General features: G+C 40.0%; 2 protein-coding genes across 6 annotated transcripts in view; both read right to left on the bottom strand.

Moving 5' to 3' along the window:
• Positions 1-191: 191 nt before the first annotated feature.
• LOC128461385 (H-2 class I histocompatibility antigen, Q9 alpha chain) lies at positions 192-12507 on the bottom strand. Its single transcript, XM_053446301.1, has 8 exons — positions 12338-12507; positions 7709-7969; positions 6657-6935; positions 3622-3924; positions 2351-2455; positions 1984-2001; positions 1635-1719; positions 192-1031 (listed from the first exon to the last, which is right to left on the bottom strand). The coding sequence occupies exons 1-7, from the start codon at positions 12390-12392 to the stop codon at positions 1640-1642; spliced, it is 1101 nt and encodes a 366-aa protein (XP_053302276.1). The 5' UTR covers positions 12393-12507; the 3' UTR covers positions 192-1031; positions 1635-1639.
• Positions 12508-12941: 434 nt separating this feature from the next.
• LOC128461380 (class I histocompatibility antigen, F10 alpha chain) overlaps positions 12942-21371 on the bottom strand; it is a 59662-nt gene continuing 51232 nt past the window's right edge. The window contains exons 1-9 of one of the 5 annotated variants that reach the window (XM_053446291.1): positions 20815-20999; positions 20563-20681; positions 19600-19860; positions 17917-18195; positions 16929-17231; positions 15826-15933; positions 15460-15477; positions 15111-15195; positions 12942-14747 (exon numbers count right to left, since the gene is read on the bottom strand). In XM_053446291.1, the coding sequence (XP_053302266.1) occupies positions 15116-15195; positions 15460-15477; positions 15826-15933; positions 16929-17231; positions 17917-18195; positions 19600-19744 (933 nt within the window). In that variant the 5' untranslated portion in view covers positions 19745-19860; positions 20563-20681; positions 20815-20999 and the 3' untranslated portion in view covers positions 12942-14747; positions 15111-15115. Of the gene's footprint in view, positions 14748-15110; positions 15196-15459; positions 15478-15825; positions 15934-16928; positions 17232-17916; positions 18196-19599; positions 19861-20562; positions 20682-20814; positions 21000-21110; positions 21279-21371 lie in introns of those variants that run through there. The other 4 variants (XM_053446288.1, XM_053446284.1, XM_053446287.1 and 1 more) reach the window with 4 other exon arrangements.

Here is a 21371-nt window from a genome sequence, read left to right as displayed (position 1 = left end):
AAGAACAATCAGCAAAACTGTTTTGGTCCAGATTTGACAATTTTTCTTCATGTGTAAAATGTCTGTCATTTTCCTGTTGAGAGTCACAGGTTTGTTTATTGTTCAGTTTATTTTCTGGGACGATAATGAACATTTGAACTTTCACAGATGTGTTGAACTTTTCTACTAGTTGAATCACAAAGAGGCATAAATCCCAGAGAACATCAGAGACTTTATTAAAAACACAAGTACAAAAGGAATGAAAAAGCAAAGCAGCTTAATTTTACATTTATTTATAAAAACCTGACACAAGAGAAATTGAGCCTCAAACATTCAGCTTCTACACTGTAAAAATGAAAACTTGAAATTGTGTGACTGCGATTTATAATAAATATAATAAATTTATTTATTTTTATTTATTATAATATAATAAACAGAATTTTAATGGATTTGTAAAAGTATTTGCTTCAACTAACTCTACTAAGTTAAATTTGCTGAAGTTAAGATGGCAAAACACAAAATGGTACGTTTGTGATATGACATGTCTCATCAGGAAACGTGACCTAACGTCATGAAGGTTAGTGTTTAGGTTGAATACAGGACAGAAATTCTGGTTCTGCAGCTGCATGTTTTGGCGGCTGTGACTCAGGAGGTAGACCGGATAGTCCATTAACCAGAGGAGCACAGGTTCGATTCCCAGCTACTCCAGTCAGCATGCCCAAGTGTCCATAATCCAGAATCAGAACTCTAAAACTGCCCCTGACAGCGTCGTGGACAATGTGTGTGATTGACGTGTGACAGAACAAACACTGTATGAGTGAGTGAATGTGACTGAGTGAGTACGGTAAAGTGTGTGAGTTGTCAACAGGATGATATGAATGTATTAAAATGTTCATATGGAGAATTTCACGTCTGCATGTGGAATAAACTGCTTGAATCCTCTGGAGCCTGACGAGCAGGGACACTAGAACTCACAGCTTTGAGAAAATGTGAAGTTTTAAAAACTCAGCGTTAGGGGGAGACTGTGGTGACACTGCTTCTCGTCCATAAACCTGAAGAGAGAAAAAATAAATAAAAATGAAATGTTCAGTTCCACAAAGCCACATATTTTATGTATTTACAGTATTGAGACCTAATATTTCCATGATTCTCTCAGTGAAAGTTTACTCAGAAAAAATACACTAATCTTAAATTGATAAGCCCTAAATATTGGGCTTATTAACATTTTAATTGCTGATATTTCAGTTTTGATTCAACATTTAATCTGTCCTAATAACATGAAGGTTTCTGATCTGTTTCTTGCTCTCAGCAGATTCTTTTAAGTAAAACAGAGGTTTTACACATGATCACACATATTGATTGAATATTTTATTTAGACCTCGGAAAACACATTGAGGGATAAGACCCTCATTTTCAATGGTGCCGAGGGTACAATAAAGAGTTGATACATAGAAGAGTTAATACATTGAATAAATAAGAATGAAATAAATATGCATATATATATACAGTAATACAAGGTATAAAACAATTCGTCAGTATAAAATAATATGGCCAAGTCAACTAGTAGTTACAATCAATCTAGTCAATCATAATCAAACATATGTTACTTTGCTCTTAGTTTGAGGCAGTTTTGTTGAACAGATGAAGCAACTCACTGTGTTCAGGAGGACGTCTCACTTGGAGAATTAGAACCTCCATCACCTGATCTCAGCGGCTCTGAGGCACCTGGATCTTTTCCAGCTGTGAGGTCAGAAACACATCGTTAGTCCATCCTCCTCTGAACAGACACTTTCATTACAAACCACCAACACTGCAGGGAACAGTCCTGAAAACTCTCTACAGAACCAAATCGACACTATCTAATCTACAGAGGGTTTACTAGAGTCCTGCACTGGGTCAGGTTCCTGTGGGGAGCCTCATATCCACTGAAATAAATATGGGCAGTAGTGTAGACAAGGCCTGAGTGAACATTTATTGCAGAATAGAAATATAGGCTTTACTTACCAGGTGAGGTACTTTGGGCTGAAATACAAAGAAAAGACAAATGATTTCAGTTATTACAGTAAAAACACAAACAGGATTGTGTCATGTTTTTCTCTCGTGGCGATCCTCCTCAAACGATCGACAACAAACTGTCACTGTTTTATTGTTTGTGTGCTGGATGCTGTATGCAGAGCTTTTTATAAACAGTCTATGGTGCAGAGGGAAGTTAGAAAACTTTGTGTGAACCCTGCAGCTCTTGAAACAGAAGTTGGTGTGTGAGGAACTGAAGTTTGGTTCATGAGGTTTGATCTGAACGAGCATTAATTAGAAAGTCTAGAATCAAAACACCAGAAAAATATTGGACAAAGCTTCTGTGTTGGTCTCTCACCTTTCTTCCTCCTGTACACGATGAGTCCAATGACAGCGCTGACGACAGCGAGAGCGACCACTGCAGTGATGATGATCATGATGGTGGTCACGCTGATGGGCTTCTCTGTTGAGTGAATAAAAAAACAAAGCATCACAACCTGAACAGATGAAGCAGGTTGGACGACAAGAATCTCCCTGAACCACAATCCTGTCCTGAGACACAACAAACACACACAGACACTAAACGTGTAGGTTTGTCCTGCTGTTGTTTCTACTTTCAGTTTTCATCTGTACATAATGACTGTATCTGTGCTTATTCACGCTGGTTTGTCTTTAACTTTACTTCCAGTAACTAAATCATTTCATGGACTCATCTTCTCCAACAGAGCAGCAGTCGAGTCTTAACAGTGACTAGAATGTTCACATGTTGAAATCATAGACTAATTGAAATAAACACAGACGACACGTCTCCACTTCCTCCCACTTTCCAGAAATGAAGCTAAAACATCCCGGATACGAACGCCGCCATCTTGAACATTTGGACTCTGTTCAGTAGTGAATGGAGGAATGGAGCCATGGTAACGAGGCCCCGCCCACACACATGCTCTTTCAATCACGAGCTGTCAATCACGAACTGTCAATCAAGAGCTGTCAATCATGACATTTCACCCTGTTTTTATAGCACCAATCAGTGACCGAGAAGCTTTGGCTTCACTTTAAGGAGCAGTCATGTCTTCCATCTTTATTTACAGTCAATGGTTGAAATGGTTATAAACTGCCTGAAGAAATGAACCTTAATGTCTGTTGCTTCTAGAGGTAAATAACAAGAGATTTGTTTGTTTTTTCTGCTTCATTAATTCTGTAGAATAAAAGTTTCCATATCAAACATCCAGCCTGATCCCAGTATGTCTGTGAAAGGCTCACATCTGACCAGTGATAAACCAGTCTGGTTCTAGTTGAGACCTGCAGAAACACTTCATGGAATAAAATCATACAAGTCAATTTAAACATTTATAAATGTGTAAATCTAATTAATCAATGATAATAATAATAGTAATAAAATCCTCAGACACTGTTACTGACACATTAAAACTTTTAAAAAAAATGTCAGAGTCACACGATGGTGAAGGTGGGGGGGGCACATGCACTGGTTTAATACTGATCTAAATGTATTTATATACATTGATGAAAGAAAACTTCTCCTGCTACACATCAGCCAACATGACCTGCAGGACTGTTACTGTAGATGAAATGTGTGTTTCCCAGCGTCATCACTGGTTCCAGTCTCACCTCTGTTGGACTCGACTGAGTCTTTGTCCAGTTTGGTGACGATGTCCTCCTTCACACCAGAGATGTGGAACACACACTCGTACCTCCTCCAGTCTTCAGGGGAGATGGATGAAACGTTCAGGTCAGCGCTCATCTGGAAGGTCCCGTCATGGTTGGGGAGGACCTCTCCCTGGTACACGTCCTCATGAAGCTCCTCCCCTTCTCTCCTCCAGAACAACACGGCGCTGTCAGGGTAGAAACCTGTAGCGTAGCAGCTGACTGGAGAGGAGGGAGACTTCTGGAGGAGAGAAATCCTGGGAAGCTCTGGGGAGGAAAAAGAGAGAGAGTTTATGGGATATTATCATGTATTGCACACTAATAATATCATTCCTGTTTGATTCCATTCATGTTGCATTAGTCATGTCTTTTAATATACGTGAACAAACTGTGAGATGTGAGTGAGAGACAGAGGCTGAAGTGATGCAAAGACACTGGGGTGGACGATATGACGTGATTCACATTCACGGTAACATGAGGTCACTGTGACCTTGACCTTTGACCTCTATGAACCAAAATCTAATCAATAACCAATCAATCTTTGAGTCCATGTGACAGTTTGTACCAAATCTGAATCTGATGAGCATAAAATTCCTTCATGCTGATGTTAAGATATCACATTCAAGGAAAACCTATTGTTTGAGGCCACAGTGATCTTGACCTTTGGCTACTTAAATCAAGTGAGTTAATCCTTGACTCAAAGTGAATGTTTGCACCAAATTTGAAGAAATTCCCGAAAGACATTCTGGAGATATCGTGTTCAGAGCAATGGGATGGACGGACGACCCGAGAGCATGATGCCTGTGGCCACTAGGTATCACCAGAGCGGAGGCATGAAAAGGAGAGAGAGAGAGAGAGAGAGCGAGAGCGAGAGCGAGAGCGAGAGAGAGAGAGAGAGAGAGAGAGATTTTGATTTTTTAAGTCACTTTTATTTTCTCAGTTTAGTTCCAACAAACAAGTTACTATAACATATCAAAAAAATTGATCGAAAAGAAAAAACAATAATACAATATTCAAACCCAAAAAAATGACCAAAAACCAGCTGCTCTTTTTTGACTTCAAACAAAGAACGTCCACAGTTAAACTCAGGAACAAAAGGTTTTCATCGGGAAGAGGATCACTGGAGTCCGTCCGAATGAGTCCATCACAGTGATCAACTGAAGGTCAGGGTGAGTCAGCTGCTGGTTCCAGCCTCTCAGCAGGAGGCTGACCACCTGACTGACCTGATCCCCCAAACGTGAGGCCAGACCTGCAGCGTAGTCCAGGTGAGGGCCACACCGCTCCAGTATGGCACGGGCTACTGGTCTCCAGACCAGGTTGGATGAGAGTGTCTTTAGACCAAAACATCAAGAGTCAAAACAGACAGAGGAAAAACAGACAGGGTTTAAACATCAAGTGGCCAATTGGGCTCGGATTTTTGCCATTATTTTTTTCAGGCGGTAAAACTCCTGTTTTGTGAACCACGGGTCATCCTCATCCTTCAACACGGAGTGTCTCACTGAGTGGAGGAAAAGTTTCAAATCAGGGAAGTAGTCCTCTACGTTAACCAGTCTTGAGCCCTTAGTCTGTTGTAAAAAGGTCCGGATGCTGGTGAAGGTGTAAAAACCTTCTTCATCCACCTGCCTGTTCTCCTGTGTTTCTGTTAAACGTTCCTCTGACTGAGAGGAAGAACACGGTGGGTTTTTCTTTGAAACTTTTGTAGCTTGGTCACTATTTGTCTTGTTTTCTGGGTTTTTTCTTTTGGCTGACAGTTTTTTAAAGTCGTCCTCCATCAAAAAATCCTCCTCATCAGGGAGCTCTGCCTCTGCTCCTCTAGTGTCTGTTTGAGTGTTTCTGACCTCGTTCTCCTGATGGACGTCCTCACTGTTCTCTCCCCCCCCCGTGAACCTGGTATGTCGCCCCGCGGCTTTGTCAGGAAAGAGGCCCCAGCACCCCCCAAGGCCGGCGGGGGCCCCGATGCAGGAGCAGACGAACCACCATCCGCCAAATCAGGCGGGGGCCCCGGTGCAGGAGCAGCCGAGTCACCACCCGCCAAGGCAGGCGGGGGGCCCGATGCAGAGGCAGCCGACTGGCCCCCACCGGCTCTGTCCGGGCACAAGCGGATCAGGTGTCCCTCCTTCCCACAGCCAAAACATTTCATGTTCCCTGATGTTACATGCACCGTGTAGTTAAAATCCTCAACTTTAAAACTAAAGACCAGGTTTAACTCTTCCTCACTCTTTTTGAGCACCATGAACACATGTCTCCTAAACGACACGACATGCCTGAGATGTGGAGAACTACTATATATGGGGATCATTTTTATAGGGGACATTAATTGTCCATGTCTAGCCAGCTCTTTCTCTAAATGACTCATTTTTCAGGAATGGGGGGACATTAGATAAAAGGATCTTCTTGACCGGGTTAGCCAGGGACAACACAGGTGTGAAGGAGCCCTGAATCACCACTCCCCTCTCCAGTAGCTGGTTAGCTTTTCCTATACTATCTACAAACACCACCACAGCACTGTTCATACGTGAGGCAGACTTCACACTGTCATACCCCACAACCTCACCTACAGCCAGACTGACCTCCTCCACCGAGCAGTCCACAGCCGGACACAGTTTGACGCCGTGTCGGCGTGTTAGCTTGTGGAGGCCGGAGCCTCCACCTGCAGCAGCCATGCTGCACAAACACAAACACACCGGCAGCTAAAACAACTAAACTGCTGCTGCTGACACTGTCACTCACACAGAAACAAAGAACACCTCTAATATAAGTACAGAGGGAGAAAAGCACAAAGAAAAAACAGGTTGAAAAATCACAGTTTGAACAAACTTTCTTCAGCTCACTCACCACACTCACTCCCAACATGCACTCCCGAGAGAGAGAGAGAGATGGAGTGATGATAACAGACAGGGAGCAGACTGAGTCCAGCAGGTGTTTGTGTATTTGCTCTCGTTCGCTGCCACAGAGAAAGAAAGAGGAACATTCAGTAGATGGAGGTTCTGTGATGTCACCTGTTCTCAGCAGAGAGCTCCTCCCCTGCTCCAGGACCTTCTTAATAAAGGAAGGACACTCCTTGGTGTAGAGGTTCTTATTATCTGCGAGGTCAGCTTTATGCTGATCCCACTTCAGTTTGGTGATGACACTCTTTGGTGTTGGAGCGATCCACGTCTTTGTCTCCAGGTCCAATGATATGAAGTCTTCTCCATCATAACCAAACTGAAGAAAACCTTTAACTTCTCCAGTCTCATCGTCCCATTCACATCCAGACATCAACTGGAGAATGTGAACACCTGAGAGAGAGACAGAGATCTGAGCTGTTATTATCACATCTTCACCACACACACACACACAGAGACACACACACACACACACAAACACACACACACACACCATGTTTCATCATGATTCGCAAGTTTCTCTCTGAAAATCAAGGAAAACGTTGAAAACCCTAAAAAGATAAAAGCTGATCCTGGATCAGCCCCTGATCTGCTCCTGAGTTTCATGAGTTCTTCTCTGACCCACAACAACACATCCTTCCACAGAGTTTACTGATAACAACTCATTCATAGTTGTTGATCTTTATTATTTTCTGCTGATCAAGTCATAAGTTAAATGTTTTTTCAGCACTACAGTATATAAATGTCTTCTGGCTTTGACTCTGTGTTTGTGTGAATCTAATCTAACGTGTAATTCTCTGAATAAAAATGTCTGTGTGATTGTTTGTTTAAATGTGTGATTGTGTCGTGTGTGAGTGCGTTTGTGTGATTGTGTGTGTGCGTTTATGCGAGTGTGCGCTTAATTGTGTGTGTGTTCATGTGTCTGAGTGAGTTTGTGTGTGAATTTGCTTGTATGTGTGTGTGAATGTGTGTGTGTGTGCACTTGCGTTTATGTTTGATTATGGGTGTATGTGATTGTGTGTGTTTATGTGTATGACTGTGATTGTGTTTTACCATGATTGTGTGTGTGTGTGTGTATATAGGTGCGTGTTTATGTGTGTAAGAGTATGAGAGAGTGTGTATGTGTGTGTGTTGTGTTATTATTAGAGAGTGAAATGTCAACAAACCTCCAGTTTGGTTGAAGCGTTCCTTTAGGATTTCCATGTAGTTTTTGAACCAAGGCTGTTGACTCAAAGCAAGCTGAGTGTGCCTCTCCCAGAACTGAAATTCAATTGCCTTTAACATCCAGTCCTGTTTGGGTTCTACTTTCATGGTGTTGCTGTCATAGTATCCGAACTGAACTTCATCAATCAAACCAACAGCCACAAACTCTGGAAGGTTTAGGACTTGAGACGACCCAGTGAGAAAATACTTCAGAGAGTGAATCCCTGCAAGAAAAAGTTCAAGTCATGACTTCAGTTTTCAGACTGTTTTATAAATCACTGAGAGTCAAGAAAACATGAAGCACATTCAACACAACTTGTGTTGTGAGGTAAACAAACACAAAAACACATTCATAGATAAAACGTCTGCTCCAGAGTCCAGACTCTCTTTACTTTGAATATTCTGCTACGACTTAAAATGGATTCAATCTAACGACTCAAATGTTTAATATTGGAAAAAAATATTTTCTACTTCAGAGTATTTAATGTGAAGTGAAACTATTTTAATTTCCAGTCACTTGATCATACTTTTATGTTTAAAGTCCGGAAATAGTTGGTTCCTCTCTCTTTATATATCAATATATACACATAAACATTTATACTGGACCCAGTTAACAAAACAAAGTGGGACATTGTTATAGGAAGGGCTTGACTATTTTTTAAATGTTTAGACTCAGGAAACATATGACAACAATAAAATTATGACAACATGTTCATTACGTTGTCAACAACATTTCTGATTCAGATCCAATAATTAATCTGTGTGTTTGGCTCTGATTCCTAAGATGTCAAAGTCAAATACTTATGACAAAGACCTGTAATTGAGACTTGATGTTTCAATGTTAAACATTAGCTTCATTATAATTAACTATAAATCTAATAATGTGTCCAGACAGAACTTGAATTAAGAAAATAAACGTGTGGTTTTTTAAATACATATTTTGTTATGTAAAGATAAATTCACATCTTCTTTGTTTATTCTGTAAAAATACACTTGGTGCATGTGTGCAAACATAAAGGCTGAAACCTTCATCTCTGTGACAGACTCACATCAAGCAGTCCAGCTTCAGTGCAGATCACATTAGAAAGTATTAACAGACATCTGTCAGTTATTCATCATGGAGGCAGCCTCGTCCTGATTCTTTGTCTCCCTGCTTCTTTTCACTGACATCATTTACATTACAGATGAATTTGTGTTTTGTGTTAGTAACAATGTGTGTTGATTGTATTGGAGGAGGTCACATTGATAACAGATCATTAATAAGTAATATCTCATGTCAGTGACGTCACTCACGGTCTTTATCAGCCTACATGATGTTGAACATTGTAACAACTAAACAGGAAGCTGTTTGTCCTCAGCAGCTTCCTGTTAATATGGAAACAGCGCCATCTACTGACTACAATGAGAAACCGAAACCTGAGTCGTCCCCATATTTGTCAGTTTACACAGTTTAAATCATAGAACGATTAAAACGATGTTAAATATATATGTTTACATATATAACAGTTCATAATGTGCACAAGACAAGAAACTCTTTGTTTTGTCGCTGAATTTAAACGTGGCTTTGTGTTTCACTGGTTCTTGATTCATCGGAGTCTGTTGAACTCTGTCGCTTCAGAATTGCTGCGTCATTTCGTCCAGAACCAGTTCGGCCAGTGTGGATCTTAATGGTTCTGACCAAAGTAGGAGGGGGGGGGGGGGGGGGGGGGGGTGGCTGGGGGGTGGGCTGTCATGTGGAGGATGCTGCTGCTTTAATAGTATTTTATTATTATTCAATTATACCGGTATATTATATTATATAGATAGAACAAGATATTTACAGTTGGTTTATTAAAAATGCTTTTCAGTAAAAGTCAATAACAATAACTCCAATAACAAATGATAATTTTATTCAAAATGTATTTATTCAAAATGCTTGAGTCAACAATTCCTGTAATGAATGAACAGCACAATGAAAGAAATAATGTCGCATCTTAACATCCTTCACTTCACTATCAATAACTCTGAACTCGAAATAACACTCACTTAGCCTCAGTTATGAACAAAATAAAGTCTGTTTTGTAGGGCTATTGGGGGGGGGGGGGGGGGGAATTAACCAATGAGCTGATTTACAATCATTGAAAATAATTAAAATAAATAACAAATTAGCTAATTTACAATCAGGTAGCCTATTGGAGAAAATAAATTAACAAATGAGCATAATACAAAAAAAACCCTCTTGTATACTCGAAAAAATAACTTAAAATAAACAAAAAAAAATAATAAATATCAACACACCATCTTAACTTCCCTGCTTAATCCTCGTCTCCCTCTTCATCTGTTTTGTCCTCCTCTTCGTCTGGTTTTTCTTCCTCGTCCTTCTTTGCCCATTTGTATTTTGCTGTAGAGCTGATCTTCTTCAGCAGTGTCTTGTGGCCCAACATGTACGTGTGAAAGTCCTTGCATGACATATCTTTGAGATTGTATTGCACAAATAGGATCCCTTTCAAAGATGGAACTGAGAGCTGGTTCCTCTCCTTTGTCCACTGGCTCTGCATCAGTGAAAACACTCTCTCCACATTTGCATTATGTGGAGAAAGTGCGAAGACAAACTGTGCCATCCTCAGCAGCTCCGAGTAGCATCCGATGCTTTTGGCCTTCTCGAAGTACTTGACCCACCTCTGGTGCACCTGCAGGCCCATGAATGCTTCATCCTCACTGCAGCTTTCCACAAATTTCTTTAAATTGGACACTTGGTCAAAGCATTTCACATCGTCAATTGCCACCCCTTTCTCCTCAAGGTACTTGATGCAGGCGTCCACATCATCCCACTTAGGTGCCTCGCTCATGTCCATCCACATGAAAGGTGTGAATTCTTCCATGGGCGCCATCCATTTCTCCAGGTACTCCAAGCATGAGCTATACATGCCTAGCACATCCGCCATGAACTTGTCACATCCCTCTCCAAGTCCTTCTCTGCGGTGTGCGGCAAGCAGTCCCTTGACTTTCAGGGACATGAAATTATTGGTCTTCCGTTCAATAACAACGTTGTGGATGCTGCTCAATATTTTCTTGATTTCCATGATGGAGTTGTCCTCCCTTTCCATCTCCTGAATGTGGCAGTGGAAGATGGACATGAGGGAGTGCATGTGCCACAAATACACCTCACTAAAAGGGTTTTCAAAAAAAACCTTGATCATCACAGGTGGCTTTTCTTGGGATAAAAAGAATGCTTTTAGAGCAGGGAACATCTGCAGCATCCTCTCTATTCCTGGGAATAGAGAGAGCCACCTGGTCTTGCTGTGTGATAGCATCCTCCTGTATTCCACATCCACAAAATCGCAGTACTCTTTGAGGGACTCTGTGCGCACAGTGTATATGTGGAAGTACTGGTAGATTTTGAAAATGATATTTTCAATGTCCACATTAAGCCTATCTGCCCCGTGATGGACACAGTTGTTAAGGATATGTGCTGGGCATCCCACGCCAATCAATGTTTTGTTTTGTAGCAGCCTCTTCAAATGTGCAAACACATTATTTCCCCCTTCGTCACGCCGAGTTCCACCAAAATTGGTGTTGCAATTGTCGCCGGTAAATGCGACGCATTTGGAGGCCAAATTGTTTTTCGTCAATGTTTGCATTAAGTAATTGGCGATGGTCGTTGCAGTCTCGTTGGGTGTATCTTGCACTTCAATTAGTTTACTCTGAACACCACCCGCCTTCCAATCAAAATACTGAATAATGATGGGGAAGATTTTCACTGCACCATGATTGCTCCCATCAGTACTTACACCACAATAAGGGATGCCTTTTAGTGCTTCGTGCGCCACTTCTACAGAATGCGGTGCCAGTACACTATCAACAATAGCCTCGGTCTTAGTTCGGGCACAACTAAACTTTTTAGCAGTGTCTGAATCGGGGAGGGTCTTTTTGAGCAATGCACTAGTGCAGTCCATGGATCTGTAACTGTTGTGGTGTTTCACTGTGTGAAATGACCATGCAGCCTCCGCTGCATTCACTGCATCCTCGTTCCCTGGTCTGAGAAAGTACTGTGTGATCGAGCTAGCACTACCCTCGCCTCGGACAGCTGTTTTGTGCTTCTCGGTGTCCAGGTGGATTTTCAGATCTCTTGCACCTCCATTGGACACCGAGACATATGTGCCTGCTTTGCACACTGTGCACAAGGCTTCCCATTTGACTCGACCCGGTCTGAAAGCCGGGAAACTCTTTAGTTATTCGTCGGTAAACGAGCACTTGCGCTTCGGCATGTTGCTTGCGTATGACTGACAGTCACGTTGTCTACGTTCTGATTAATAGGGCTGCCAGCATAGGGGCGGGGATTAGGCTACGTCGCACGCAGCGCCGTGGGCAGTGCCCTAGTGCATGTAAATGTAATGGTCCAAAGAAGGTAATTTTAAAAACCAGGACATTTCCTCACTTTCTAAAAATAACCCGGGACACCCGGGACAGGACGTGAAATACGGACATGTCCCGGGAAATACGGACGTATGGTCACCCTATTTTAGTGTCTTTTAAAAACATGGAGCATTTTTCTTTTCAGTTCAAATCGACCAAACACAATAAAACAAAGTAGAAACGTGACTTTAACTCACGAGCCGTCGCGCTGTGTGCTCCTGTCAGTAGAAGCAGGGAAAGTACAGTGAACATGGTGAGCGGTGGTGTGTTCCTCTTTACTGGACTGAAGGTAGATGAGCTCAATTCTCCACATAGAGAGACGGACCGTGGAGAAAAGATAAGGAACCAGAGGAAATGAGGACAAACTGTGAGGCGGGGACATCCTCTGAGCCAATGGGAATTCAGAATCAGCCTCTGCGTCACTTAAAACTGGGTGGAACTCCTCCACTGAGGTTGTAGAAGGAAAATGAAAGTAAAGATCTGCTTGTGACAACGTGTTTGTGTTGAATGAAGACCTGAGGTTCACACCCACAGGATCATTCAGGGTCATGACTTGTGGTTATCAGCTGGATGAACAATCAGCAAAACTGTTTTGATCCAGATTTGAAAAAATGTCTTCTCATGTGTAAAATGTCTTTGTCATTTTCCTGTTGAGAGTCACAGGTTTGACCAAATAGCTTTTTCCTTGCTGCTCTTACAGGTCAAATCCACATTAGTTTATTCTCTGGGACGATAATGAACATTTGAACTTTCATAGATGTGTTGAACTTTTCTACACGTTGAATCACAAAGAGGCAGAAATCCCAGAGAACATAAGACTTTATTAAAAAAACAAGTACAAAAGGAATGAAACAGCAAAGCAGCTTAATTTAACATTTATTTATAAAAACCAGACACAAGAAGAAAAATTTAGCCTCAACTTCAGTTTCTACACTGTCAAAATGACAACGTGAAATTGTGTTACTGCGATTTCTAAATATAAATCAAAAGAGAACATTTAATGGATTTGTAAATGTATTTGCTTCAACCAACTTTACTAAGATAAATTTGTAAAGTTGCTAAAGTTAAGTTTGCAAAACACAAATGGTACGTTTGTGATATGACACGTCTCATGTCTCATCAGGGGACACGTGACCTAACGTCATGAAGGTGAGTGTTTAGGTTGAATACAGGACAGAAATTCTGGTTCTGCAGCTGCATGTTTCGGCAGCTGTGGCTCAGGAGGTAGACCGGATGGTCCACTAACCAGAGGAGCACAGGTTCGATCCCCAGCTACTCCAGTCCGCATGCCCAAGTGTCCATAAGCAAGACACAGAACGCTAAAACTACACCTGACAGCTTCGTGGACAATGTGTGTGATTGACGTGTGACAGAACAAACACTGAGTGAGTGAATGTGACTGAGTGAGTACGGTAAAGTTTGTGAGTGATCAACAGGACGATATGAATGTATTAAAATGTTCATATGGAGAACGTCACTGCTCAGGCTTATCAATTTCACGTGTGCATGTGGAATAAACTGCTTGAATCCTCTGGAGCCTGACGAGCAGGGACACCAGAACTCACAGCTTTGAGAAAATGTGAAGTTTTTAAACTCACAAAAGATAAGTTCAGTAATTTTGCACAGTTCAAACCTTTTCACTTTTGCAGTTTAAATGTTAACAAGGCTAAAACAGAAAAGTCCCTTGTCCCAAAAAACTAACATTATAAATATTAACAGAATATTTCACATGAGATACTTAAAACATCCCACAACCCTTTTATGATCTCCACTCAAATGAACTTTAAAGGTGAAGAACACAGCAAAGCATGAATATAACCAAACAAACAAAACGAGCAACTCTGGATTAATTCATTTCTTGTTCAGGCCAAATTAGAAATAAAATAAATCAGAATATTTAACTGGAAAACAAAGTTGGTACTGATGCTCGTGTTGTGTGTCCGTGTATGACAACAACTCATTGTGTGTAATTTATAAAATTATTTGAATTCTATAAACATTGATTGTATCACTTGTCCAAATCACACCAGATTCAACGCCGCACCTCCTTGGGCCCTGAACAACACACAGGTCCAGTGTGAAGCTGATAAAATGAACGGTTCTCGAGATACGTGAGTCACATACGTTAAGATTTATGGAATCATGAGACAGATTATATTTCCAGACCCTAAAATGAGGACGTGTGGGTGTCTATATATGTATATTTATATTATTTACATGACTTTACATGGATGCCCCAAAACCAGGAATATAAAACTGTAACTAAGATGATCTTTAAATTAACTGCATGTGAACAGTGTTGTTATACTTTCATTGTTTTTGAAAATTTGTTTTACTTCACTACAGGTTAAAAAAAGTAAAAATCCTCATTTGATTTACCAATCTTTAAACAAACATTTATCAGAGGGAAGTTTACATTTCTTATTTTTAACTAAAGATCAAATTCAATCAACACAACCATTTATTTTTGTCATATTTGTCAGTTGTGTTGATGGATTTCAATCAATGTCTGACCCTGAATATCAGTTAATGATTTGAGTGATGAATAATCAATGAGTTCCCAGCGTAAGGGGGAGACTGTGGTGACACTGCTTCTCTTCCATAAACCTGAAGAGAAAAAGAATCAAAATGAAATGTTCAGTTCCACAAAGCCACGTATTTTATGTATTTACAGTATTGAGACCCAATATTTCCATGATTCTCTCAGTGAAATTAAAGTTTACTCAGAAAAATACACTAATCTTGAATTGATACGCCCTAAATATTGGGTTTATTGACATTTTAATTGCTGATATTTTAGTTTTAATTCAACATTTAATCTGTTTTATTAACGTGAAGGTTTCTGATCTGTTTCTTGCTCTCAGCAGATTATTTTATTTCTAATTAAAACAGAGGTTTTACACATGATCACACATATGTTGCTTTGCACTTAGTTTGAGTCAGTTTTGTTGAACAGATGAAGCAACTCACTGTGTTCAGGAGGACGTCTCACTTGGAGAATTAGAATCTCCATCACCTGATCTCAGCGGCTGTGAGGAACCTGGATCTTTTCCAGCTGTGAGGTCAGATACACATCGTTAGTCCATCCTCCTCTGAACAGACACTTTCATTACAAACCACCAACACTGCAGGGAACAGTCCTGAAAACTCTCTTCAGCACAAAATCATCATTATCTAATCTACAGAGGGTTTACTAGAGTCCTGCACTGGGTCAGGTTCCTGTGCTGAGACCCATATCCATTGAAATAAATATGGGCAGTATTGTAGACAAGGCCTGAGTGAACATTTGTGGCAGAAACGAAATATAAGCTTTACTTACCAGGTGAGGTACTTTGGGCTGAAATAAAAAGAAAATACAAATGATTTCAGTTATTACAGTTAAAACACAAACAGGATTGTGTCATGTTTTTCTCTCGTGGCGATCCTCCTCAAACGATCGACAACATTCTGTCACTTTTTATTGTTTGTGTGCTGGACGCTGTGTGCAGAGCTTTTTATAAACAGTTGATGGTTCAGAGGGAAGTTAGAAAACTTTGTGTGAACCCTGCAGCTCTTGAAACAGAAGTTGGTGTGTGAGGAACTGAAGTTTGTTTCATGAGGTTTGATCTGAACGAGCATTAATTAGAAAGTCGGAAATCAAAGCACCAGAAAAACATTGGACAAAGCTTCTGTGTTGGTCTCTCACCTTTCTTCCTCCTGTACACAATGAGTCCAATGACAGCGCTGACGACAGCGAGAGCGACCACTGCAGTGATGATGATGGTGATGATGGTCACGCTGGTGGGCTTCTCTGCTGAGTGAATAAAAAAACAAAGCATCACAACCTGAACAGATGAAGCAGGTTGGACAAAAATAATCTCCCTGAACCACAATCCTGTCCTGAGACACAACAAACACACACAGACACTAAACGTGTGAGTTTGCCCTTTTGTCAATCATGAGCTGTCAATCAGATGCTTTGGCTTCACTTTGAGGAGTCGTCATGTCGTCCATCTTTATTTACAGTCAATGGTTGAAATGGTTATAAACTGCCTGAAGAAATGAATCTAACTGTCTGTTGTTACTCGAGGTAAAGAACGAGAGATTTGTTTTTTTTTCTGCTTCATTAATTCTGTAGAATAAAAATGTTCATATCAAACATCCACCCTGATCCCAGTATGTCTGTGAAAGGCTCAGATCCGACCAGTGATAAACCAGTCTGGTTCTAGTTGAGACCTGCTGAAACACTTCATGGAATAAAATCATACAAGTCAATTTAAACATTTATAAATGTGTAAATCGAATTGATCAATGATAGGGGTCACTATGACGGTGAAGGGGGGGGTGTGGGAAGATTAGTGTATGTGATTATTGTAATGTGCTGGAATTGGGGATGAGGGGGTGTTTGTAAGTAAATGTGTGTGGGGGTGTGTATATAGGAGAATGGTGGGTATAATGATAAAAGAAAAGTGTTGTCAAAAGCAACAATTGCAATCTGACACTGTTCACTGTTTTGCATTTTGCATTTCACTTTTTACTTCACTTTATATCTTATCTTTTATATATTTGTATTTGGATATGTTTATGTCTAAATAAATGTTACTTGTATAAATATTACAAAAAGTGAGTAAATAGTGAGTAAATATATATTGTTTCTTTTTTATTGCTTTTCTTATGTGGGTTGTATTTATTGTGTTTTTATGTTTCTATGTTCATTGTATGCACCAATAACCAGAGCAAATTCTTTGTAGGTGTAAACCTACTTGGCAATAAATACTTTCTGATTCTGATCACTGGTTCCAGTCTCACCTCTGTTGGACTGGACTGAGTCTTTGTCCAGTTTGGTGACGATGTCCTCCTTCACACCAGAGATGTGGAACACACACTCGTACCTCCTCCAGTCTTCAGGGGAGATGGAGGAAACGTTCAGGTCAGCGCTCATCTGGAAGGTTCCATCATGGTTGGGGAGGACCTCTCCCTGGTACACGTCCTCATGAAGCTCCTCCCCTTCTCTCCTCCAGAACAACACAGCACTGTCAGGGAAGAAACCTGTAGCGTGGCAGCTGACTGGAGAGGAGGGAGACTTCTGGAGGAGAGAAATCCTTGGAAGCTCTGGGGAGGAAAAAGAAAGACAGTTTATGGGTTATTATAATGTAATGCACACTAATAATATCATTCCTGTTTGATTCCATTCATGTTTCATTAGTCATGTCTGTTAATATACGAGACAAGTGAACAAACTGTGAGATGTGAGTGAGAGACAGAGGCTGAAGTGATGCAAAGACACTGAGGTGGACGATATGACCTAAAAGTAATATCACAGTATTTATTGACAGGTTTTATATCCCAGTATTTATGAAGTAAACTTCCTGTAGTGGACAGGTCCTGATCACTTCTGATTAATGTTGGTATTTTGTGTTAAAGTGCAAAGTGAGTGCAGGTCGGTCGGGCAGTGAGGAGGGAGGACGCTCCGGCTGGGTCTCAATTCAGGGACGGCTTCCTTCAGAGGACCCGGTCTAATCCATTCATCAGTGACTCCAAGTGAACTGTGCCAGATGTAATGAAGTTCCCTAGGGGCGGTGCTATTATGTCACATTCACAGTAACATGAGGTCACTGTGACCTTGACCTTTGACCTCCAGGAACCAAAATCGAATCAATAACCAATCAATCTTTGATTCCATGTGACAGTTTGTACCAAAACTTAAGAAATTCCTTCAAGCTGATGTTAAGATATCCTTTCGCTGCCACAGAGAAAGAAAAGGAACATTCAGTTGATGGAGGTTCTGTGATGTCACCTGTTCTCTGCAGAGGGCTCCTCCCGTACTCCAGGAACTTCTTCAGCCAGGAAGGACACTCCTGTGTGTAGTAGTTCTTAAGAAATGCAAGTTCAGCTTTATCCTGATCCCACTTCAGTTTGGTGATGACACTCTGTGGTGTTGGAGCGATCCACGTCTCTGTCTCCAGATCCAATGATATGAAGTCTTCTCCATCATAACCCTCCTGAAGAAAACCTTTAACTTCTCCAGTCTCATCGTCCCATTCACATCCAGACATCAACTGGAGAATGTGAACACCTGAGAGAGAGACAGAGATCTGAGCTGTTATTATCACATCTTCACCACACACACACACACACACACTCACACACACACACACACACACACACACACACACACACTAAATATACCTATCTCAATTCATCATTTTATACAATAATATTGTCTTTTGCACACTCTGTCTACATATTCTTACACTCACAGTATATTATATTATCTATTGTATCGCCAAATACTTATATTGATACCCGTACTATATATCATACATTATATCATACTCTTTGTATATTCTTTGTATATATAAGTCTATATACACATATTTTATTTATACATGTGTACATGTTATTATTATTATATTTTACTATTATTATTATTATATATACTGTTGCTGCTATTATTACTATATACTGCTATTATATTGGTATAATTACTATCATATATAAATATATATTATATACTATATATACTGTACTATCTTTTATATACTGTCTAACAATAACATTACCATCATATCATCAGTACTATTACCATCATCTGCCACTGCACCTTATCTACCTATTTTATCTTGTGTTTCTGTTTTTAATTCTTTCTACCGCAATATTTTATATTTTATATTTTATATTTTATATTTTATTCTATTGTATTGTATTTTATTGTATTCAAATGTACCGGCTGCTATGACGACTTAATTTCACCTCGGGGATATATAAAGTAATCTATCTATCTATCTACACGCACACACACACACACACACACACACACAGACAGACAGACAAAAAGAGAATATCAGAAAGTAGTGAAAATGTCTGACTGTTTTTAATTCATCAAAAAGTACGAGAAGCAACAAACTCTAATATTTAAGAAACAAAACATCTGAGATTTTTACTTGATAAAAATATTTTGATAATTTAAAAATCTATTGATCACATGTTCGATTAATTAGTAAATATTTTTGACTTAGTATTTCATAATTATGACTTACATTCTACAATGGATTATTATTATTATTTTATTATTAATATTTTGGATCAAATCTAATGAGAGAAAATGTCTGTGTGTGTGCTTAAATGTGAGTTTGATTGTGTGCGTGTGAGTGTGCGCGCATTTATGTGGGATTGTGTGTGTGAGCGTCTGTGTGAGTGTGCGTTTGATTGTGTGTGAGTTCATGTGTGTAATTTTGGGCGTGTGTGTGTGTGTGACTGTGATTGTTTGTGTGTGTGTGTCTAAGTGTGTGTGCGGGTGTGTGTGAGTTAATGTGTGAGTGCGTTTGTGTGAGTGTGCGTGTGATTGTGTTTTGGTGTGTGTTTAATTGTGTGTGTGTGATTGTGGGTGAGTGTTTATGTGTGTGAGAGTGTGAGAGAGAGAGTGTTTGTATGTGTTTGTGTGTGTGTTGTGTTATCAGAGAGTAAAATGTAAACAAACCTCCAGTTTGGTTGAAGCGTTCCTTTAAGATTTCAATGCGGTTTTTGAAGTCCTGCTGTTCACCCAAACCAAGCTGAGTCTGACTCTCCCAGAACTGTGATTCAGTTGCCTTTAACATCCAGTCCTGTTTGGGTTGTGCTTTCATTGTGTTGCTGTCATAGTATCCGATCAGAACTTCATCAATCCAACCAACAGCCACAAACTCTGGAAAGTTTGGGACTTGAGACGACGCAGTGATGAAATACTTCAGAGAGTGAATCCCTGCAAGAAAAAGTTCAAGTCATGACTTTAGTATTCAACACAACTTCAGCTGTTGTGAGGTAAACAAAAACAAAAACACATTCATTGATAAAACTTCTGCTCCAGAGTCCAGACTTTCTTTACTTTGAATATTCTGCTACGTCTTAAAAATGGATTCAATCTAACATCTCAAAATAATATTTTCTACTGCAGAGTATTTAATGTGAAGTGAAAACTACTTAAATTTCCAGTTACTCTTTGATACTTTTATTCTTAAAGTCCTTAAATAGTTGGTTTCTCTCTCTTTATATATCAATATATATTTATCCATATATACACATATACATTTATACTGGACCCAGTTAAAAAAACAAAGCTGGACATTGTTATAGGAAGGGCTTGACAATTTTTTTAATATATAGACTCAGAAAATAATTGAAAATTATTCATCTGTGTGTTTGTCGATGTCAAATACTTACGACAAAGACATGCAATTGAGCCTTGATGTTTCAATGTTAAACACAAGCTTCATTATGAATAACTATGAATCTAATAATGAGTCCAAACAGAACTTGAAATAAGAAAATAAACGTGTGGTTTTTTAAATACATATTTTTAAATGTAAAGATAAATAAACATCTTCTTTGTTTATTCTGTAAAAATACACTTGGTGCATGTGTGCAAACATAAAGGTTGAAACCTTCATCTCTGTGACAGACTCACATCAAGCAGTCCAGCTTCAGTGCAGATGTCATCACATTAGAAAGTATTAACAGACATCTGTCAGTTATTCATCATGGAGGCAGCCTTGTCCTGATTCTTTGTCTCCCTGCTTCTTTTCACTGACATCATTTACATTAGAGATGAATTTGTGTTTTGTGTTAATAACAATGTGTGTTGATTGTATTGGAGGAGGAGGACACATTGATAACAGATCATTAATTAGTAATATCTCATGTCAGTGACGTCACTCACGGTCTTTATCAGCCTACATGATGTTGAACATTGTACCAACAAAACAGGAAGCAGTTTGTCCTCAGTAGCTTCCTGTAACTGTTACTGTCGTCGCCTTATCTGTCAGTTTACACAGTTTAGGTCAGGGGTCTGAACCCGCAGCTCTTCAGCCTCACGCCGAGTTCACACCGGACGCTGAAGCGACGCTGAAATATGAGTCACTAACATGAACTTTTTAAATCATGTCTTTGAAACGTTATTAAACTTAAAATCGACCGAATACAATAAAACAAAGTAGAAACGTGACTTTAACTCACGAGCCGTCGCGCAGTGTGCTCCTGTCAGTAGAAGCAGGGAAAGAACAGTGAACATGGTGAGTGGTGGTGTGTTCCTCTTTACTGGACTGAAGGTAGATGAGCTCCTGTCTCCACTGAGAGACGGACTGTGGAGACAAGAGACGAAACCAGGTGACACGAGGACAAACTGTGAGGCGGGGACATCCTCTGAGCAAATGGGAATTCAGCATCAGCCTCTACGTCACTTAAAACTGGGTGAAACTCATCCACTGAGGTTGTAAA

The sequence above is a fragment of the Pleuronectes platessa genome, chromosome 18 (genome assembly GCF_947347685.1).
Source record: "Pleuronectes platessa chromosome 18, fPlePla1.1, whole genome shotgun sequence".
NCBI classification, from domain to species: domain Eukaryota; kingdom Metazoa; phylum Chordata; class Actinopteri; order Pleuronectiformes; family Pleuronectidae; genus Pleuronectes; species Pleuronectes platessa.
The sequence above is the reverse complement of the archived record's forward strand: the minus strand, read 5'-3'. Positions and strand labels throughout refer to the sequence as shown.